General features: G+C 42.2%; 1 protein-coding gene and 1 pseudogene across 3 annotated transcripts; one reads left to right on the top strand and one right to left on the bottom strand.

The window, feature by feature from the left end:
- Positions 1–47: 47 nt before the first annotated feature.
- Positions 48–23,899, bottom strand: ZNF582 (zinc finger protein 582). Of its 3 annotated transcripts, XM_045046794.1 has the most exons (5): positions 22,358–23,899; positions 20,997–21,123; positions 20,671–20,766; positions 2,018–2,088; positions 48–191 (listed from the first exon to the last, which is right to left on the bottom strand). In XM_045046794.1, exons 1-5 carry the CDS (start codon positions 22,364–22,366, stop codon positions 183–185), a joined length of 312 nt encoding a protein of 103 aa, XP_044902729.1. In that variant the 5' UTR covers positions 22,367–23,899; the 3' UTR covers positions 48–182. The 3 variants fall into 3 exon arrangements, with proteins under 3 accessions (XP_044902729.1, XP_019674631.2, XP_019674634.1); XM_019819072.3 differs by lacking the exons at positions 48–191; positions 2,018–2,088 and adding an exon at positions 10,706–13,992; XM_019819075.3 differs by lacking the exons at positions 48–191; positions 2,018–2,088 and adding an exon at positions 18,283–19,344.
- Positions 14,916–16,120, top strand: LOC109494651 (annotated as a pseudogene).
- Positions 23,900–23,979: the final 80 nt, after the last annotated feature.

The following is a 23,979-nucleotide window of genomic DNA, read 5'->3' on the forward strand; positions in this document are numbered from 1 at the left end:
GTAAGACGATTTTGGCAATTCAAGAGAAGGGTCCGTATGTTCTCGATATTTCTATGGAGAGCAGCACAACTTCCTTCGTAAAGGGAGACACAGCCATCAAAAGATACTTCAATGAACGAAAAGAAGTCAGTTCAATGTTTTGCCAATAAACTGTAGAAGTTGAATTCACATGTCTGAATTCTCTATTCCTTCTGTTCTGAAATCAAAGGAGTGAATATGGAAATATACTGATATTGTTTTCAGTGTTTGAGTGCTTTCATAATGTTTCAAGAAAACTCAAACTAGAGAAATGGCTCTCAGGGACAATATGGCGCCCCCAGAAGACAGTGGGTAATGCTTGCAGACACTCTGGTTGGCGCCACTGGGATAGGGGGCGCTATTAGCACCTAGCGGGTAGAGACCACAGATGCCGCTGACCGGTCACCTGTTCACAAGACAGCACAACGAACAACTATCAGGCTCAAATCGCCTTCGTGTTGAGCTCAGGAAATCCTGAAACATTTTTCTCATGGAATCATTCCAAAATGACTAACAGAATCTGTGCTAGGAATTATGGGATTTGTGTATTATTCTTAAATATATTGAAGAAGCAGCTTCATCACTGTCCAAATGTTTCCTTATTTGGTCAGACTCTTTAATACAGACTTATTATTAATTTTTTTTTCAACATTTATTTATTTTTGGGACAGAGAGAGACAGAGCATGAACGGGGGAGGGGCAGAGAGAGGGAGACACAGAATCGGAAACAGGCTCCAGGCTCTGAGCCATCAGCCCAGAGCCTGACGTGGGGCTCGAACTCAGGACCGCGAGATCGTGACCTGGCTGAAGTCGGACGCTTAACCGACTGCGCCACCCAGGCGCCCCAATACAGACTTATTATTATCAGCTGCACAATTTCCCATGACGTTGCACTAAGTGACAAACTCTTTTATTTCTGGGCACTTGAGGTTGAATAAGATACCTTTTTTTTTTTAAGTTTATTTTTTAATTTTTATTTTGACAGCACAAGCAGGGGAGGGGCAGAGAGAAGGGGAGACAGAATCCCAAGCAGGCTCCATACCATCAGCGCAGAACCCGATGTGGGGCTTGAACTCACGAACTGTGAGGTCATTACCTGAGCCAAGATCCAGTCAGTTCAACCACCCAGTTGAACATCTAGTTGAACAAGATATCTTTAGGGACATTCTTAGCTCTGCCAATTTATGGTTTTCAACACCTCACGCACTCTGACTAGTCTCACCTAGCTCATCCCCAGGCACACTCTTTCCTTGTTCCCGAGCACTAGAATGCTGATGGGCGATAAACCAGGCTCACACAGATGTGACCCATTACCCACACGTATGGCTCAGCATCACATCTGATCTTGGGTCAGGCATCCATCTGGGCTGGATGGAGGGACTGCTGGGCAATGCCTCAAATTCCCAATGCCAACCCCAATTCAAAAGGTCCTGAACCTGAGACCTTCTGTCTTAGTCCATTCAGGCTGCTATAACAAAGTACCACTGGTCAACTTCCCATTACGTCCTCACGGGGTTGAAGAGGACCAGGGATTTGTCTAGAGCCTCTATTATAGGGACACTAATCCCATTCACCCTGACCTAATCACTTAGTAAAGGTCCATCTCCAAATACCATAACATATGAATTGGGGGGATACATTCGGACCACAGCAGAGACCAACCAACACCACGGCCCATCTTGTCTAACTGGGAAACCCTGGTCTGTAGGTTACCATTAAAGCACTGTTACGTGTGGTTCCTTTAGTCCATGAAATCATATTTCACATAGGAGTCTTTCACGTTTCCCTGAAGCAATGCATTTCTGCAGAATTGAGTCCATAGGAGAGTCTACGTCATGTGGATACATGAACGCAGGTTCAGAGAGAGAGGGATTCTTAGCGATGGCTCAGGGCCTTTTGATCTTTTCATGCATGGGTGAGACAGGAAATCCAAGGAAGTTGTCCTATATTCATACAAAATGAGCACAGTTTGAGGAAGGGAAAAGAAAGCATGACTCACCTGGGCCACGGCTTTCCAAACAGCAAGGGCCAATGAGTCATCCAGCCTCCTCTCCTGGGGAAGGGTGAGTCCTGAAAGGGCAAAACCAGGGAGGGAAGAAAAACCATGAGCGGTCAGCCTTGCCTCCCAGAAGGACAGGTTGCAATTCTCTTCCTCCCTCGTCTGGTGCCAGCCTTCTGGTGTTCATGAAAATTTTGGACGGACTTCTAGGACGTCCCTCCCCACCAAATCCTGCTCCTCCCATGTTGCATGCCCTGTATGATTATAATTAAGCTACTAATCAGCTGACTTTGAGTTACCAAAAGGAAGATTAGCTTAAATGAGGCTGACTTAATCAAACAAGCCCTTTAAAAGCAGAAGTCAGAAAGAGACACGCTCCTGCTGACCTCAAGGAAGAAAATCAGTGTTCTGAACCACTGATGGAGAGGTGTGGCCCCCGGGAGCTGTGAGTGACTCTGGTGGGCAGCCAGCAAGAACATGGGTACCCATGATTGTAAGGAAGTGAATTCTGCCAACAACCAGTAGCCTTGAGAGAGAACCCTCAGCTCCAGATAAGAACTTCAGTGTGGCCAACACGCTGACTGTAGCCTTGTGAAACATTGAGCAAAGGATCCAGCTGAGTTATGCTCACTCCCATGGAATTGGGAGATTGTAAAGGATTATTGTTCTAAGCCTCTGAGCTTGTGACAGTTGATCAAACAGAAATAGAAAACTAATACATTGAGGTCGATGGGGAGATTGGGGTCATATCTCAGCCATCCCCAACCCTAGTGGAAACATCTCCAGCCCTAGTGAGGAAACAGGGATGGGACGGCCCGCCCACTGGCGCTCTCCAAAATCCCAAGTTCCTGCTTCAGCAGGAAGGATGCATCCAGATGACCATGCATGCCCAACATGCTAATGGGGCTCCAACTGGGGAGCCCTAGGTGGGGCTCCAAGGACCAGACACAACCTCATCAGAGCAGCATGCAGGACGAAGCTTGCCTCCCCCGGCAAAGGAGCAGGGCACAAGCCGAAACCACAGACAAGAACAAGATAACTACATAAACTGAGAGAACATAAAATGAGCATGGATTAAAATACATGAAGAGATCAAGGAAGAAACAAGTCACACTGCTGAAAGGAAAACAAACCAAACCAACCAGAGGATGTTGAGAAAGACCTAAATACAAATTCTAGAAAACCCTGTAAAAGTACAGTTCCTGTGGCTAATTTTAATTGGCTGGCACTTGGAGTTCATTGCCACATCGTCCTGGTTGGACTTCCTCTCATGAATAGGCTGGAAAAGTAATTTTCCTGCTCTGTGCACAAAGCACTCTGAACAGAAATAAGATTCCACCCTTTAGATGCCCTTGTGTGACATTTGGATGACAGAGGCAGCATCTCCTCCTGCTGTGGCTACCAAAAGGTGGTGGCAGAGACAGCACGGCTGGGGTCTAAACTCCGCGTTCCACGCGTTTGTGGCAACAGTGAGTGGTGGTTTCATCATCTTACTTTCTTTTTTTTTAACGTTTTATTTACTTTCTAGAGAGAGAGACAGAGTGCAAGTGGGGGAGGGGCAGAGAGAGAGGGAGACACAGAATCTGAAGCAGGCTCCAGGTTCTGAGCTGTCAGCACAGAGCCCGACATGGGGCTTGAACCCACAAACCCTGAGATCACGACCTGAGCTGAAGTTGGTTGCTTAACCGACTGAGCCACCCAGGCGCCCCGCATCATCTTACCTTCTGACCCTGGATTGCAGGTAAAGCAGCATGTGCTTGAAGTTGGTGGTCCCAGAGGCAGCCCCCTGCAGCTCCACCTCTGGACTGTGGCTGAGGGAGCACATGTTTTGAAGGTTCAGATTTGCCACATTTGGGGAGGCACTTCTGGAGACCTACCTTGCAAAGTCAGCTCTTGTGACCCTTCTAACAATTTTATAAGTGCCCACTTCCTGTATTTTATATGTTTAAATACGTTCATCTCATACTACCTCACACCTGTCAGAATGGCTAGGATGAACAACTCAGGCAACAAGAGATGTTGGTGAGGATGCAGAGAAAAAGGATATCTTTTGCACTGCCGGTGGGAATGCAAACTGGTGCAGCCACTCTGGAAAACAGTATGGAGGTTCCTCAAAAAACTAAAAATAGAACTACCCTATGACCCAGCAACTGCACTACTAGGTATTTATCCAAAGGATACAAAAATGCTGATTCGAAGGGGCACATGCACCCCGATGTTTACAGCAGCACTATCAACAGTAGCCAAAGTATGTAAAGAGCCCAAATGTCCATCAGTTGATGAATGAATAAAGAAGATGTGACTATATATATATATATATAATATATAATATATATATACATATATACTATATATACTATATAGTATATATACTATACTGTACTATACTATATACTATATACTATATACTATATACTATATACTATATATACTATATAGTATATACTATACTATATACTATATATATTATATATATATATATATAAAATATATATATAATGGAATATTACTCAGCGATCAAAGAGAATGAAATCTTGCCATTTGCAACAATGTGGATGGGAATAGAGTGTATTATGCTAAGTGAAATAAGTTAGAGAAAGACAAATATTATATGATTTCACTCATATGTGGAATTTAAGAAACAAAACAGATGAACCTAGAAGGGAAGGAAAAATAAAATAAGATAAAAACAGAGAGAGACAAACCATAAGAGACTCTTAAATACAGAGAACAAACCGAGGGTTGCTGATGGGGTGTTTCGGTGGGGGAATGGGCTAAATGGGTGATGGGCATTAAGGAGCACACTTATTGGTATGAGCACTGTTATATGTAAGTGATAAATCACTAAATTCTATTCCTGGGATCATTATTATACTACATGTTAACTAACTTGGATTTAAATTTAAAAAAAAATACCTTCGTCACACACACACAATCTTAATACTGATCTTAAGAGATTAGAGGGGGATAAAAAACAAACCAGGATTTCAAGAGTAGAGAGGCCAGGTTATTCAAAACAACCCTCCCACTGAAAACACATTTTTAAAATAAAATTCACCCCCAAAATCTTAAGAGCATCAAAGTTCTGAAAAAAAAAAATAGCCAAGGCTTACCAGCCCAAATGTAAGGAAACTTGGGCTACAAAGTCAAGAGTCCCAAAGATGCTTTTTCCTTGAGAATCCATCCTCAGCTCAGATGACCTCCTTGTCCTCGGGTAGGCGGAAAGGTGTCACATGCCCAAGACTATCCAAGGTGGGATACCTAACGGAAGAGCCTCCTTACAGTGAGATGAAGTCACAAGGGACTACTTAGGGGAAAGGTGAAACAAGGAAACCTTCCCCAGCCCTCCCCAGGAGGGCTGCCCTAGCACGGAGAAACGTAGTGGAGACAACAGGGGAGAAGGAACGTCTGTCCAGCTGTAACCACACGCCAGCCCCAACACGTCACCTGGTGTCTTAGTCCGTTAGCGCTGTTACAACAAAATACCACAGACTGGGTGGCTTATACACAACAGAAATCTGTGTCTCACAGTTCCAGAGGCCGGGAAGTCCAAGATCAAATGCTGACCTTCAGTGTCGGGAAGTAAATTCTTCTACTGTTCAAGCCATCGTATTCTGGAGTCTCTCACAGAGCAGCTCAGCCTGAGCTCCAAGACAAAAGTAAGGTCAGCTTGAGAGCTCTGTAAGCATTTAAGGAAAGAATTTAGGACGAAATTCTGAAAAGTCTTGCCAAACAGATGTGCGGTTTTTTCCCACAATGGCTTCCCCCTTCCTCCCTCACCTAGGCTGCTGTCTCTTCATCATCAAAGGCTATTCCCTTGCACCAACAATCACACCTGGCTTAGAACTGCTGAGCCCTGCATATAGGAAAATGAGTCAGACCTGTATGCTATTGCTGTTCAAAACCTCAAGCCCAGTCCCTTGAGAGGACATTGATACAGAGAGGCAAAGAGAATGGCTTGAAGAATCAGGGAGGGAAAATTTCAGAAATTATTCAGACTGGTCTATTTCCAGCATTATAAGTCTGAAACTGTTGATTCCCAGAGTCAAACACTAGCAGTTCCCTGGAGAGTCATGATGGAGAAATTATGATGCTCCAGATGACAGTCAATGAATTTTGAGAGGAAGCTCTTCACCAACAATTTGAGACTCCTGTCACTCTCCAATTTGTCCACATCCCTCTGGGTAGATATGTGTGGGAGTACGGAGAGAGACAGGGATTAGCCACCCACACTCTGCTCAAAGATGGCCGCATCCTTGTGGCTATCCTGGTGTGAAAAACCAACATTTTTAGTTTTAAAAACTGAGAGACCACATGGCCCTGAGGGGAGAAGTATGTGAAGGGAAGGAGACCACTGTAAAGAAACTGCAGATAGCCTTAACGTATTGAGTCCAATAACAGCAAACCAGTTAAATTACCTAAGGTCCATAGAATCACTCATTTAAAAAAGTATTTAGTGTCCATTGACAGATGAATGAATGGAGATGTGGTGTGCATATACAATGGAGTATTACTCAGCAATCAAAAAGAATGAAATCTTGCCATTTGCAGCTATGTAGATGGAACTGGAGGGTATTATGCTAAGTGAAATTAGTCAAAGAAAGACAAATATCATAAGACTTCACTCATATGTGGAATTTAAGATACAAGACAGATGAACATAAGGGAAGGGAAGCAAAAACAACATAAAAACAGGGAGGGGAACAAACCATGAGACACTCTTAAATATAGAGAACAAACTGAGGGTTGCTGGAGGGGAGGTGAGGAGAGGGAAGGGATAAATGGGCAAGGGGCATTAAGGAGGACATTTGTTGAGATGAGCACTGAGTGTTATATGCAGGGGATGAATCACAGGATTCTACTCCTAAAATCATTATTGCACTGTATGCTAGCAAACATGGATGTAAATTTAAATTTTTTTAAATTTAAAAATTAAAAACAAAAGTATTTGGGGCCCTTGGTTGGCTCAGTTGGTTAAGCAACCAACTCTTAATTTTGGCCCAGGTTATGCTCTCACAGTTTGAGCCCAAGTTGGGCTCTGCACTGACAGAGCGGAGCCTGCTTGGGATTGTCTCTCTTTCTCTCTCTCTCTCTCTCTCTCTCTCTCTCTCTCTCTGCCCCCTCCCCCACTCATTCTTTCTCCTCTCTCTCAAAATCAATAAACATTAAAAAATGAAAGTAATCTTTGCAAATTCTTTCTGACCAGATGCAATTTAAATACAAGGATATTTCCTGAGAATACGTTCATTCTTGTGAATGTTTAACATTAGATCATGGACGTTTTTCCTTGTTCTGGAAAACTTCAAAAATATTATTTTTATTAACTGTATAGTGTTCTACCACATGGGCAGACATATTAGATTCTAAGATTTTCCCAGTCATTCTTGATTGGAGGGCACTCCTTTCCCACAAGATCTTACTTTTCCCAGACACCTGCTTTGGTTCCAAATTTTTCACAGGTGGCATAGGACGAGTCCAAACTCCAGCGAGGCCGCCTGGGCTTGGGAATGGTGGCTGCACCAATATCTATGATGTCATGAAGTAAGTGTCTTCTATCTCTGATACTGCTTTCTCTAAGGAATTTACCACCTTGATTCAACTTCGATGGGGCTGGAATACATAGAGGACCATTTCCCTGCAGGCACTGTGTTTGATGAAAGATTTTAGAGTGACATAGACCCAAGTGCAAACACCAAACTCAACCACTCACATCCTAGCTTTGTGTTTTTCGGCAAGTCACTTAACTTTTCTACGTCTGCATTTTTTTCTCCAATAACGAAAATATAATTGGGCTGCAGGGTTACTGTGGGGAACTATGATTACTGATATTAAAAGAAGAGATGAGGGGCGCCTGGGTGGCTCAGTCGGTTGAGCGTCCGACTTCGGCTCAGGTCACGATCTCACGGTTTGTGAGTTCGAGCCCCGCGTCAGGCTCTGGGCTGATGGCTCAGAGCCTGGAGCCTGCTTCCGATTCTGTGTCTCCCTCTCTCTCTGCCCCTCCCCCATTCATGTTCTGTCTCTCTCTGTCTCAAAAATAAATAAACATTAAAAAAAATTAAAAAAAAAAAAAAAGAAGAGATGAATTAGTTATACCTTTGAAGAATCAAAGCCCAGAAATGTAGTATTCTGAGAGAAGGGAAGGGAAGAGGATAGAAGGGCTTGTTTTTGAATCGTGAGGATATACTGCTTATTCAAAAATGTTCAAGTTTTTTTTTTAAAAAAAGGAATAAAATAGAACAATTGAGAAGTACTAATTAATATTTAGAAGAAAATTTCCTTGGGCTAAGAAAAGACATGAGACTATCTCCCCAGCATATCCTACTTAAGGTCCTGAATTCTAAGGATGGAAACTCTTGCCAAATGCTAGGACAGAAGCAATTACTGTGGTAGGCAGAATTATGGCTCACCGAAGAGGCCCCTGTCCTAATCCCAGGAACCTGTGGATATGTTATGTTGGTAGCAAGGGGGAATTAAGTTGCAGATAGACTGAAGGTTGTCAATCAGCTGACCTTAAGACAAGATTATCTTGGATTGTCCACATGAGCCCAGTATAATCAGGAGGTTCCTTAAAGGTGAAAGAGGAGGCAAAGAGTGTTGCAGTGTTGCAGTGTGAGACACAGCAAACTATTACTGGCATTGAAGACACAAAGGGGCCACACCAAGGAATGCAGGCAGCCTCTAGAAGCTAAAAGAGGCTAGGAAATGGTTTTTCCCACAGAGCCTCTGGAAGAGAACACATCCCATCAATACCTTACTTTTGGGGGCGCCTGGGTGGCTCAGTTGGTTGAGCGTCTGATTTCGGCTCAGGTCATGATCTCGCAGTCTATGAGTTGAAGCCCCTCGTCGGGCTCTGTGCTGACAACTCGGGGCCTGGAGCCTGCTTCGGATTCTGTGTGTCCCTCTCTCTCTGCCCCTCCCTCACTCATGTTCTCTGTCAAAAATAAACATTTTTTAAAAATTTAAAAATACCTTGATTTTGGCCCAAGAGATCTAATGACCTAACCTATTTCAGACTTCTGACCTCCTGATAATAAATGTGTTGTTTTAAACCAGTAAGTTTTTGATAATTTGTTATAGCAGCAAAAGGAAACAACTCTTTGAGAGACAGAGAGAGAACCTGAGTGGGGTAGAAGGGCACAGGGATAAAGAGAATTGCTAAGTAGGCTCCATGCTTAGTAGAGCCCAATTTGGGGCTCAATCCCATGACCTCAGCTGGAATCAAAAGTCAGATGCTCAACTGACTGAACCACCCAGGCACCCCAGAAACAAAAATATCTACGTAAGCTAAGAAAATCGTATTATTCAGAAAAAACCTATAATCCCAAGAATGTTCTACAAGCCAAAAATATAATTTGTGAGGGCCCAGGAAAGTTTTGGACATACAAGCATTCAGAGAATACAAATACTCAATAAAACAGCCTAACAAAATAGGATTTGAAATAAAACTGTTACGAGACAGCAAAAAAAGATGAAAAGAAACAGCACCCAGCAATGAATGTTACTCTCCCTGAGGATCTTTAAATTTAAATGGTTATCATGAGTGGGTCTGGCAGTAAGTAACGTTGAGCATCAAATAAATAAGAGAAAAACTAAAAGCTTTGGATTAGGTTCTTATTAGGTTAGTGAAATGGAGGAATTGTGAATCGGCTTGCAGGAAAGAAAAAGCAAGAGTGGTCTCTTCTTGAAGGAAAGTGGCAGAGAAAATTAACAATGGGTGAGAAACTGTTAACACTGCTCTCATTCTGTGGCACCTGGGACCCAAACAGGGTGGCTCAGTTGGTTGAGCTTCCGACTTTGGCTCAGGTCATGATCTCATGGTTCATGGGGTCGAGCTCTGTGACGGGCTGTGCTGACCGCTCAGAGCCTGGAGCCTGCTTCTGCTTTTGTGTCTCCCTCTCTCTCTGCCCCTAACCCACTAGCATTCTGTCTCTATCTCTCTCAAAAATAAGTAAACATTAAAAAAATAAAAAAATACTGCTCTCATTCTGCCCAAATAATAATTAAGAATGGGGAGATGACCACTACCCTAAGTACAGTGTTAAGTTCCAATTTAGCAAAAGGAATGATCACCCAACATGAGCAAAGGAAAGCCCAAAATAAATCGAATACACACTAAAATGAAAGGAATAAAGTTGAAATTACACCCAACACGAATTTCTTTACAGAAAAAAGACTCAGTTTCTTTTTTTAAGTTTTTAATTTATTTTGAGAGAGACAGAGACAGCACAAGTGGGGGAGGGGCAGAGAGGGAGAGAGAGGATCCCAAGCAGGCTTCAGGCTGCCAGTACAGAGCCCCATGCAGGGCTCAAACTCACGAAACCGTGAGATCATGTCCTAAGCCAAAATGAAGAATCAGACACTTAACCCACTGAGCCACCCAGGTTCCCTCATATTTTCAATTTTTAAATATCAGCGATTTTTTAAAATAAGAAATCACTAAAATGACAGGGGTTGAAAATAATGGAATGGGTGAAAATATACCAGGTAAACAAAGACAAATTACTATTAGTAATATTACATGGTATGGAAATAAAATTTTAAAAGGATTACAGTAGGCCAGGGTTGACAAGCTTTTATTCTAAAGGGTCAGTCAATATAGGCTTTGTGGCCACAGTCTGTGTTGCAACCACTCAGTTCTGCTGTTGTAGTGTAAAAACAGTAGACAATATGGAAATAAATGAGCATGGCTGTGTTCCAATAAAGCTTTATTTATAAAACAGGTAGTGGGCCAGATCTGGTTTGTCAACCACTACACTTGGCAGAGTTAGGATATTATATAATGATAAAAGGTAGGATTCATAAATAGGGGTTAAGTTGTATGTTTTTATAGGTCAAGCAACATAAATTAAAAAGTAAAACTCTTTGGAAATTCAAGATCTTGGTTTAAAAATTTCAATTTTGGAAAATTCTGATCCAGTATACAAATTATATAAGAACATGTAGAGTTTTATCATTATAATCCACTGGCTTACACAGAATCTTGTACCTAAGAAAAGTAGAATATATATATTCTTTTGCAACGTTACAGAATATATACAAAAATCAATCCCAGAATTAGCCACAAAGAGAAATGTCAAATTCAAAAAAAGTACTTTCAGCCACATTTACCCATCATAATAAAATAAAATTTGAAGTTATGTAATTTAGGACGCTTTTGGCCGCAAGTTTACAAAATACCCAACTAAAGTAAGTTCAGCAGTGAATGGTTGTTTCTTTTACACAAGGCTTCAGAGACGTTCCAGAATTGGCCTGATAGTTCAGTGTCGTCAGGACTCTGGGTCAGCTTCTCTGAGCTCCTCTGTTCTCTCCTCTTGGTTCCAACATGGCCAACAGCTCCAGGCATTATGTTCTCATGGGAAAATGTTTAAAAGCAGATGAAAAGAGAGGGAGTCTTCCTAATGTTCTGGTCTCTTCTGAGTAAGGAAAATCTTTCCCAGAAGCCTCTACAGACCCCTGGAACATACTGGCCTTACCCCGGAACAAGAGCCACCCTGAGCTGCAAAAGAGGCTGAAAAGTTTGCATCTGTTAGCTTCAGAGTCTAAGACCAAGACACAGATGCTGCCAATAGGAAAGGGAACTGGGTATGGCCACTATGTAGGCAACTGACCCCTCTGTTCGACAGAAGTTATGAAAGATAATCTAAAACATGGGAATTGAGAAAAATTATCCTAAGTGTAGTTTATTCCTGGGCCAGGAAGAAATAAAACTGAGACTACTTTAAGATAACCACTTTCTAATTTCATTTTTTTCCTATTAATTTGTTCTTTCTTCACGTGGGTGTTTGGTATTCTCTTTTCTGGCTTCTCAAATAGTATGTTTAATATATTTGAGAACAATCGTTCAGGTTTTCACACTTTGCATGCATTTAAAGGCTATAAAAATTCTTCTAACTTTAGCCACATCCTCCAACTCCTAGAATATAAATCTCTCAATTGTCATTCTTTTCATTACCATTCATAATCATTTGCATGATTATTTCCTTATTAACCCAAGAGTAACAGGGCACCTGGCTGGCTCAGTCAGTAGAGCAACGACTCGATCTCAGGGTCATGAGCTTGAGCCCCACATTCTATGTGAAGCCTACCTTAAAAAAAAAAAGAAGTGGAACCCAAGAGTAATTTGGCTTTTTTTTTTCTTTTTGATTTCCAAGCAAATGAAAACTTTTGGCTGATGTTAAAAAAAAAAAAAAAATTGGCTATTGTTAAATTTGTTACAGTGTGTTTAGAAAATGTGGTTCTGGGAGTACCTGGGGGCTCAGTCAGTTAAGTGTCTGACTCTTGATTTTAGCCTGGGTCGTGATCTCACAGCTGTGAGATCAAGCCCCGCAAGAGGCTCTGCATTGGGCATGGAGCCTGCTTAAGATTCTCTCACTCTCTCTCTCTTAATCCCTCTGCCCCTCTCCCACTCACTCTCTCTTGAAAAAAAAAAAAAAAAAAAAGACAGAAAAGAAAGAAAATGTAATTCCAGAATGTGTTAGAGGCAAAACTTTTTCCAACCTTCCCTTGCTTTTTTGATAATCATGGAGTAAACAATTTATATCCATAAATTTGTTCCTCATTACAAATCTTATGATTCAGGATAAAGGATGGCTTGAATGAAGGCATTCTCATCCGTATTACACTCTTCAAGTCTTTCTCCAAAGTTTAAGGGCTAAGCTGTGATGCCTAAGCTAACGGGCTCTCCCCACTGCTTCCATTTATATGGTTGCTTGCTAACATAAATTCTCTGATGATTAGTAAGGGGTAGGTGCTGATGGAAGGCTTTTCTACATTTATTATATTCACTTGTGTTTCTCTATTGTGCATTCTCTGATGTTGAGCCATCGCTGAATCATGGTGTATAGTCCTCCCACATTCCTTATATTCACAGGGCTTTTCCTCAGTATGAATTACCTGATGTTGTATCAGTTGTGAGCAATGACTGAAGGCCTTCCCACATTTCTTACATTCATAAGGCTTCTCACCCGTATGAATTCTATAATGTACCGTGAGATGTGAGACCCGTTTGAAAGCCCTACCGCATACCCTACATTGGTAGGGTTTCTCTCCAGTGTGAATTCTCTGATGTTGCTTAAGTTGTGAGCTCACCCTAAAGGCCTTCCCACATGCCTTGCATTCATAGGGTTTCTCACCAGTGTGGATTCTCTGATGACGAATAAGAGTTGAGCCTTGATTAAAGGCCTTCCCGCATTCCTTACATTCATAGAGTTTCTTGCCTGTATGAACAGTCTGATGTTGAATCAACTGAGACCGATGACTAAAGGTCTTCCCACATTCCCTGCATGCATAGGGTTTTTCACCAGTATGGATTCTATAATGTACTTTAAGATGTGAGATCCTATTGAAGGCCTTGCCACAGTCCTTACATTGATAGGGTTTCTCACCAGTATGAATTCGTTGATGTTCAATCAGCTGTGAGCTTCGACTGAAGGCCTTTGCACAATCCTTGCATTCATAAGGTTTCTCACCAGTATGAACTCTCTGATGTTGTATAAAATTTGAACCAGAATTGAAAGCCTTTCCACATTCATTACATTCATAGGGTTTCTTGCCAGAGTGAATATTCTCATGTTGTATTAATCGTGAGCCATATTTAAAGGCCTTGCCACATTCCTTACATTTATAGGGTTTCTCATTAGTATGAATTCCTTGATGATTAATAAGGAAGTCTTCCTGCCAGAAATCTTTTCTACAGTCATCATATCCATAGGGCTTTTGTCCAGTATGAATTTTCTGATAAAAAGGAAATGATGGTGCTTGTTGGTTGAAAGTAGACATTTCTTCATCATTGACTATCACTGGACTCAGATGTCCATCTGAACTTCCCTGTTGTCTGCATTCCCAATCATCTTGGAACCTTGAGCACGCAAGACTGTAACTTGCAAGGCTTTCCATTATCTCCCACTGTGGTGACTGTACCTCATAAATATGCTGCTTTGGAGAGGATACCTTAGTATCATACCTGGAGTCCAATTCTGGGGGGGGGGGGGGGGGAGGAAAAAAAAAAAAACAACCATGTGTTTTTTTCCCTTTTCCAGAAAAAGGAACTTCTATAGTAAACCCAGAAAATCCAGACTCATGATTATACTTATAAGCTCTTGAACGTGGCTAGGTAATTAGAAAACAGATATGCAAAACAGAAAGAGAGGAAATACCATAAATTGAGATGAAGTAGTCAGAAGGAGGTTCTAAGAATAGCTCTAAAATGTTAGTGTGGATCAGAATCACCTCTGAACCATGTTTTTTTTTTTTTTTATGTTTATTTATTTTTGAGAGAGAGAGACAGAGCAAGTGGGGGAGGGGCAGAGAGAGAAGGAAACAGAATCTGAAGCAGACTCCAGCTCTGAGTTGTCAGCACAGAGCCCGATGTGGGGCTACGAACTCATGAACAGCGAGATCATGACCTGAGCCAAAGTCGGACGCTTAACTGACGGAGCCACCCAGGCACCCGATCTGTGAACCATGTTTTTTAAAAAGATGAATGTTTCAGGGTGCCTGGGTGGCTCCGTTGGTTAAGCATCTGACTTTGGCTCAGGCCACGATCTCGAGGTTCATGGGTTTGAGCCCTGTTTTGGGTTCTGTACTAACAGCGCAGAGCCTGCAGCCTGCTTCAGATATGTGTCTCCCTCTCTCTCTCTGCCCCTCCCCTGCTCACTCTCTTTCCCTCTCTCTCAAAAATAAACATTAAAAAAGAAAAGGATGTTTCTGTGGAACCCTAGAAACATAAACTAGAGTGACAAAGAAATCACTGGTTGCCTGGGGCTGGGTGTATGAGCAATTGTGAGGGAAAGTGCACAAGGGAGCTTTTCAGGGTGATGAAAATGTTCTCTAGCCTGTGCTGACGGTTACACAAGTGTACACATGTGTCCATACTCACCAAACAGTATGCTTCAAACGCATGCCATTGTACTGAATGTAAATTATACCTCAATAAAGTGCATTTTAAAAAACGATGGGGAGGGGTGCCTGGATCTTCATCTGGCCGGAGGGACACGATGGCGCATCTGCCTGCCAGGGGAGGTGGCAGGATGGGGGGCTGGTCGCACATGTCCACTGAAAGTTATAGTAACACAGCTATGGTCTTCTGCTGTGATGCTTTCTACCTCTGAAGTTCAGCTGAACACACGGCTTAGACCTAGTGTCTACTAAACCCGTCTCTTCTGGACCTTTACAGTGCCTAAATGTGACCCTGGAAAAAGGAAGGTCTGTTCCTTGTTTAGAGGATCAGGCCCCAATTGAATGGAGGTGGCTTCTTCCCGAGCAACATTCTTTGCTGCTGATTCAAACTGTGAGAAAAAGTCGAATGATGTAGTAGATCCTCATTTTACCTGTCACATGACTTCAGCTGCAGTGGCCTGTTTTACTATACCCACAGCAACCAATCCCATTTGGCTAAGAAAGAACTGGTTACAGCTTGATACAAGGAACTATGAAAAACAAATGGGTACTTTTTAATGTGCTCATAAAGTGTAGCAGACACATGCCCAAAGAAGACTTTATAGGAGGAGATCAGCCTCGGGTAGTGGCATTTCACAGAACTTTATTCATTTGGTTATTTGTAGAAGTATTAAGCAAAAACTACTAGAATAAAAGATGACTTTGATAATGGAAGATGATGAAGAGTCTGTGAAAGAAATACCAAATTTTGTGGGAATGATGCTGCTGTCCTCTCAAAAACTTGTGCTATGGGGCACCTGGGTCGCTCAGTTGGTTAAGCATCTGACATCGGCTCAGGTCATGATCTCACAGTTCATGGGTTCGAGCCTTGCTTCAGGCTGTATGCTGACAGCTCAGATCCTGAAGCTGCTACAGACTCTGTGTCTCCCTCTCTCTCTCAAAAAAAAATAAACATTACAAAAAAAAAAACAACAAAAAAACCTTGTGCTATAACCATACAGCATTCATGTAAAATTGTAAGAACAAGACTAGGTGAAGAGGGCACCAAGTACGTATAGATATTTTTTCCAGACACCATGTGTGGTTGTTCAGAAGAAAGGTTTTGGGTCTCTTCACTGTGGTCTAACAACTCTAGTGAGACAGATTCCAAATACCGTCATTATGATGGCGACCTATGAACTGGTGGCTGACCTACTCAACAGTTAGCAACATCTGACTGCCATCCTATAAAGGACAATCAAAAGATTGCAGTGGAACATGGAAAATTGAAGCCAGCTTGGTAGAAAGAGAAGACTAGTTTAGGAACATGTAACTATGCCCAAATGTGAGTTTGGTTTTAGGATTAAAGTAATGACACATTACTTGCTTTTTGGGCAACGTGGAAAGAACTTTGGCTGCCTCTAAGGACACACCATTAAAAACACTCTCAAAAAACCAAAAAACAAAAAGCAAATGCAGCCCTTGGGTGGCTTAGTCAATTATGTGTCCAACTCTTTGATTTTGGCTCATATCATGATCTCACAGTTTGAGATAGAGCCCCACACCGGGCTCCATGCTGACAGTGTAGAACCTGCCTGGGATTCTCTCTCCCCCTCTCTCTGCCCCTCCCCTGCTTGTGCATTCACCTCTCTCTCTCAATAAAAAAATAAACTTAAAAAGAACTGCAAAATAGCAACAATAATATGAGATCTTCTGTATCAATTTCATGTTTTCGTGAGCAGCCTGGCAGAGTATTTTAAAGTTTAACCAATGGAACAGGACAGACAGGCCAGAAATAAACCCCCATGTATAAGATTAAATGATCCTTGATAAGGGTGCCAAGACCTCATGATGAGAAAAAGACAGTCTCTTTAACAAATGGTTCTGATGAAATTGGCTACCCACATAGGGGAAAAACCTCATGACATTGCATTTGGCAATGATTTCTTAGATAGAGTACTAAAAGCCCAGGCAAAAATAGACAAAAACAGACAAAATAGACAAAAAGACAAAAGCAAAAATTGACAAATGGGACTACATCAAACTTAAAAACTTTCACTATGAAAGGAAACAATCAAAAAAGTAAAAGGCAACCTTCAGAACAGAAGAAAATATTTGCAAATCACATATCTGATAAGGGGTTAATATCCAGCATATATAAAGAACTCTTCCAATTCAACAACAAAGCTACCCTATTAAAAAACTGGCAAAGGACTTGAACAGACATTTCCCCAAAGATATACAATTGAGCAAGCATTTTAAAACATGTTCAACATCACTAATCATCAGAGAAACACAAATCAAAACTATAATGAGATATTGCCTCAAAGCCATTAGGATGGCCACTATCAAAACAAAACTAAACAGAAAATAACAAGTGTTGACGAGGATGTGGAGAAACTGGAATCCTTGTGCTCTGTTGGTGGGAATGTAAAATGGTGTGATCACTATAGAAAACAGTATGGAGATTCCTAAAAAAATTAAAGTGGTGCCTGGATGGCTCAGTCGATTAAGTGTTGGACTCTTGATCTCAGCTCAGGTCATGATCTTGTGGTTTGTGAGCTTGAGACCAACATCTGGCTCCCTGCTGGCAATGCAGAGCCAGCTTCAGATCCTCTGTCCCCTCTTTCTGCCCCTCCCCTGCTCGTGCGTGCACATGCACGTCCTCGCTCTCTCTCTCCCCCTCAAAAATAAACATTAAAAATAAAAAAGAAAACGGAGAAGGGTGGAAGACCACAGGGTGATAAAAATATGAGGGAACTAGATAATCGTGATATTGCACAACACTGTGAACGTACCAAATGCCAATGTACTACACACTTTACAATGGTTAAAAAGGTGAATTTTGTTATGTATATCTTACCATGATTTTTTTTTTTTTTTTAATTAAAAAGAGAAGGGGCAAAAAAAAAAAAAAAAAAAAAAGAGAGAAGGAGCACCTTGGTGGCTCAGTTGATTAAGCATCCAGCTCTTGATTTTGGCTCAGGTCATGATCTCACAGTTCATGGGTTCAAGCACCACATCAGACTCTGTGCTGACAATACACAGAGCCTGCTTGGGATTCCCTGTCTCTCCTCTCTCTGCCCTCCCCCTGCTCTTTCTCTCTCTCTCTCTGTCTCACAAAATAAATTAATTAAAAAAAAAAAAAAAGAGCATTGGATGTCTGAGTTGGCTCAGTTGGCTGAGCGTCCAATGCTGACTCGGGTCATGATCTCACGGCTTGTGAGTTCAAGCCCCATGTTGGGCTCTGTGCTGACTGCTCAGAGCCTGGAGCCTGCTTCGGATTCTGTGTCTCCCTCTCTCTCTCAAAAACATTAAACATTAAAAAATTTTTTTAAAAAAGAGCACTTTCCAGAAAAAATATAAATTACCACAATTGACTCAAGAAATGCAACAGGTGAATGTTTAGATTCAGTATTCAGAACTAGGAAATCTATTCATATAATCCAGACTTGACAGATTAAAAAAGAAAACTTAATATGAAAAGGTGGATGCTTCTTTAATTAAATATCTCTATCTCATTCTTGAATCTAATATTATGCTTCATGAGAAGCCACTTACAATATTCCTATTAAGGCTAAGAACAAGATTAGGACATAAACTACCCCCATTAACATTGTTCTGGGGGTACTACGTAATCAGCATCTTCGTCAGGCAAAAGAAAACCCAAGTGGTACAAAAATGCAAAAACATTATCACCATTTGCGGATGATACGATTGACTACTTGGAAAATTCGAGTATTACATGAAAGCTATTATAAATAATGAGAAAATCCAGTATGTTGGGTTAATTACAAAATTAATCTGAAGACATGAATGGCTTTTGCCTTATATAAAACAACCAGTTGAACTGTAATAGGGATGCAAGGCCCCCACTTCCAGTAACAGCAATAAATACATAATACCTAGGAATAAATATAATATGAAATGGACAAGACCCATATAAATAAAACTCTACAACAACCAGGAAATGGACATAAATGAAGGGAAAAGCCTACCATTGTTCTTAAATAGATAAAATCGATTTAAAAAATCAGTTTTCTCCTCAATTAATCTAGAAATTTACTGTGATCTCAGTAAGAATAATTACATGGTTATTTTTTAAACCAGATATTCTAATTCTAAAGTTCAAATGGAAAAACAAATGAGTATAGTCAGGAAAATTCTGAAAAATAAGAATGAGGAGGAACTATCCACCAGTAATTAAAACAATATGGTATCGGTCACGTAGTTAGACAAAGAGATTAACGAGACAGAAACGAAAGTCCACAAATAGATCTAGAGGTAACAGAGCAGATGATAAAGGTGGCTAGGGAAATTAGTGGTGAAAAGATAAAATCAGTTAACAAATGCTGTTTGAATAACTGGGTAACAACCTGGGAAATAACGTGAAATCACATCTTGCACGAAGAATAAACACCACAGGAATCATTAAGAGCACCATAAATATACTAGAAAAAAAAAATCACAAGAGACTCATTTTATAATGTCAAAGGGGGAGGTCTTCTTTAAACACGATGTAAATTCACACACCTAAGAAGTAAATAAAACTCAGCACATCAATCAAACATATGCTGTCAAACTAAAATGACAAAACAAAAGCAAAACTGACATTATGGGTGTGGTTGGCAGAATAACGGCCTCCCAAAGATCCCCATGTCCTAATCTCCAGAACCTGTGAATATGTTCACACATACAGCTGCACACATCGTCTCTCCTGATGCTCACTCCACACTTGACCTCACTCACTCCCCGAGGCCAACTACCACTTCAACGTGGACGAATCTTCCACATCTGAAGTCACTCTGGCTGCTGTGTGAACAAAACACTTCAGGATGGGGAGGAGGCTACTGCAATAGTCTAAGCCAGAGATGGCGGTGGTGTGGGTGAAGTGGTAGCAGTGGTGTCGGCGAGAAGTGGTTAAATTCTGGACATATTTCAAGGTAGAGCTAACAGGATTTGCTGACAGCCTGGATAGGTATGCGAGAGAGAAAATCCAAGAATGCTTCAAGAGTTTCTTACTTGACCAAGTACAAGAATTGAGTACCCTATTGCTAAAGTGTGGAAGAAAGAGAGAAGGGCGGATTGTTAGGATCAAGGACTCCTCACTGGAAAGTTAAATTCAGAGCGCCCCATGAACACTGAAGTGGACATGATGAGAAGGCCGTTGGATAAGTATGTGGAGTTTAAAGGAGAAGTTGAAGACGATGGAAATGTTCTGTATCTGCACTGCGTCCTGTAGACACAAGCCAGCCAGAGTAGCTATTGGATATTTGAAATGGGGCAAGTGCAACTGAGATACTGATTTTTTAAATGTGTTTAACTGCAATGAATTTGAATTACAATGTCCACATGGGGCTCCACGATGGACAACATAGGTATGAATGGTATTTAAAGCACAGTAATGGAAAAAAATATATAATAAAGCAAAGTAATGGAGAAGGTTCTGAGGAATGAAAATAAACAGGGAAGAAGACACCCAAGTCTGAGCCCCAGGTGCTCCAACATTTAAAGAAAGTGAGAAGATTCACCAAAGGAGGCTGAGGACGCTTTAACCAGGTAGGCAAGGACAAGAGGCAGTGATAACCCGGATACACAGAGATGTCTCAGGAAGAAAGGAACCACCTGACAGGCTAGAACAGATGGTAACTCGGACCTGGCCTCTGCGTCGGGCACCTCGAAGGGAAAATTTTCCAACTCCAAGCTCCTGCTTCCTCGTGCACCCGCTAGACGGGTATATGCAGTGGCTTCTCTCCTCCCACGCAGGCTTCACTCACCTGGGCACAGGCCTCCTGCTGCTGCTTTCTCCACCATCCAGGGCTCCTTGCCTTGCTCCAGGAAGGAGATCACATCAGGTTTGGAGATGGCGAGACCTGGATGGGAGAGAAAACATGCCACGCAGTTATGGCGTGGGGCCCCCAGAATTCAGATCCAGGATCTGGTCATCGAGCAGGAGAGACCAGAGGAGGCCTGACAGTCCCCTGCAGGTTGGGGAAGATACAGTGTCGGCCCATGGAGCTGTTTTTTGACCACTGAAAAGGTACCCGGAAATTGATAAGGAAGGAACAGATAACATCCAAACTAATACACCAGGTCCCCTTACCCAGTGAGACCAGGTTGCTGTACGTCTCCAACATCACGTCTCTGTACAAATCCCTCTGTGCAGGTGCCAGTCGTTCCCATTCTTCTTGGGAGAAGACTACGGCCACATCCCTGAACAAGTCTGACTCCTGAAACAACAGGCAGGTTTGTTATCTGCAAACTTCAAGGAAATGTTTCTTGATGGGACGAGAGAAGACAGAGGCGGTCTCTGCAGGAATGGGGTGCTCAAGTGAAAAGCAGGCTGGGGTGGGAGGCCTCCAATGTGAGCAGGTGACAAGAGAGGGTGGGCATGAGGAAAACGGTGTTGAAATGTTGTTGAACATTCTTTTTACTACAAACCAAAGCTCTGTACACAGATCTGGGAGGAAAATTAAAAGCCAGCTAAGTGGAGTTTTCCCGAGTGTGACAAACTTTATAAAATAGCATGCTGCCCATTCTGTCCTTGGCATATAAAAATTCTCAACTAGAGACCTGTAATTTCAACTTCTATGCAGCAACAACAAACCAAACCAACAATTTCTGATAGACTTACCCCCAAATGTTTTACTGAAGAAATGTTTCTATCTTAGAAAATAGGATATTTGTATAAATTGAGAATTAGTTGAAGATACAGGTTCATCATGATGTCAACATATCAAAGCATTCTTCCTTAGGAGAAAACTCTTAAATTAAGATTATTTTCATTAGCTGTACAATTTTCTACCAAGTGAAAAAGTGACTCAACCGTTCTCTTATTTTGGAGGCCGAGGTTGGATCAGATCTCTGAAGGCTCTTCGAAGCTCAGACTACCTAGATTCCGAAAAATTCATCCATCGGGCTGGTTATCTCACAACCCCCACATCTGCACTTCTCTTGGTCTTAAGCTGAAGAAGCTGTTGAAGAATGATCCACATTCAAATGCTCTGTTCAACCTTAAAGTGGACCTTACTTCTGGTGTTTAACCTCTCAGATTCCCGGCGAAGCCTAAGTTACACACCCAGTCATCAATCCCTCCCAAAGCAGGAGATCGTGCCTCACCCTGAAATTGAAACCAACCAAGACCAGTTCCCATGCTTTTCCATGTCAGTTATCACAAGTATTCATCTCTATTTCATCCACCCTTGGTTCTCATTTTATACAAGGAAATGGATCCCTGCTCTATCTAGCCTCCCGGCACAATATCACACTATCACATGTGGAATGCTGTACAGAACGAATCCATGGGCAGTAGTCAGAGTAGAGGGGGCAGTGGGAGAGGGTACTAGCTACCTGGTCTTTTTAGTCCCTAAAATGGGAACCTCTGAAAACCAGATTTTTGGATGAAATCCAGGTGGGAAGCTTCAAGATAAAGAAAGCAAATATTTACACAACTTTAAGACTCACAAGGGACATGACTTTTAGAATGTCATGGGCTGACTGGTCCTCCTCCTGGTTCCTCTCTTTGGGGAAGGGCAGAGTCCTGAGATGGCAGAGCTGGGGGAGGAAAGAACAAACATGAGAGGCCAAGCTTGCCTTACAGCTCCCAGAATGCCGTGGTTACAAGTCCCTGCCTTCTTACGCCCCACTCCCCACAAGAATTGGAGTTGGATCACAGTGGCCCTTACCCAACTCCAGGAAACACAGCATTAGCTGTTGCCACGTGACAGGGAACCAGTGGCCCTTTCCGATTTTTCCTAAATATCCAGAGAATTCCAACTTGTTACTGATGCAAATCTGTGGCAGGGAGCTCAGTCCTGGTCCAGTGACTAAGGCCACATGGTGTCCCAAGGACAAGACAGACTGTTCTCAGACCAGGGAGCACAGCCTACCTCATCAGCATCAGCCCAGCCCACAATGAAAGCCTTCCCAGAAACAGACCATCTAACTCTCTCATGCCCACCTTCAGAGGTCTCCCTGGGCTCTTTACCCAACTTCCAAATTCACCAAGAACCTTACAGCCCTACCTAAGGCCTAGTGGACATTACTTTGTGGACCTTGCCTTGAGTCAATAAAAGGGGTGTGGGTGCAGTGGGCAAATCATTACCATCACATACATAGGCCTCTGTACAGAGACATAGCAGCGAGCAAAGCTGTGTGCACAGTATTTACTGAAAAACAGAACAAAAATTAGTATCTAGCAGTCCACAAGTAGGCAAGTAGTTGAATCACTTTTGGCCCAGCCGTATGATGGAACACCAAACAACTATCAAAACTGATGGGGGGGCAACATTAACTTATAAGGAAAGACATTCACACGCAGTCTCTTTATACAACATGAGAACATTCCAGAAAAGAGGTCAAACCCACCCTCCTACTGGCACATGGGCTTACAAAACCAACTGGAATAAAAACATCCAAGTATTAAGAATCATGTCATTTAACCACTTTGTGAGTTCATCATTAAACGAGTACTATTGTCAAAGGAACTTAGAACAATGCCTTGCATGTTACAAATATTTAATTCTAAGTAATGTGTACATGAAACAATTGGTAACATGTCATAGGAGTTTTTTTTTTATTATTATTATGACCACTGTTTTAGCATTATCTGTAATAGCTTTGTAATATTTTATTACAAGAGTGGCCCATGATTTACCCAACCGTTTCCCCACTGTTGGACAAGGACTATTTTACAAGATCATCTAAAATGTTCTCAAAGTTCAGTCTCCGCTTCTAAACTAGTGGTGTTAAATCTTTTGAAGTTTTGCAATTCTTTGAGAATCTTATCAAACAAGACTCCATCCCAAATTAAAAAAAAAGGGGGTGGGGGGGCACGAGTAAGAATGGCTGTAAAACATCCACCAGCATTTCCAGGAAGTCAGGTCCCCTTCACACCCACCTAAGTGGTCCACAGATGGGGGCTATGAGCCGGGACGCGGAAAGGGGGCGCTCGCTGGGGGGGGGGGGGGGGGGGGGGGGTGCGCCGCGGAGGCCGATGGGAAATGTAGTCCAGATCCCGGAAAGCCGCAGACCGACGCGGGGGCGAGACGTTCCGGTTCTTCCCAGGCCCGAGAGCCGCCCGGCCG

The sequence above is a fragment of the Felis catus genome, chromosome E2 (assembly GCF_018350175.1).
Source record: "Felis catus isolate Fca126 chromosome E2, F.catus_Fca126_mat1.0, whole genome shotgun sequence".
In the NCBI taxonomy this organism is placed as follows: Eukaryota; Metazoa; Chordata; class Mammalia; order Carnivora; family Felidae; genus Felis; species Felis catus.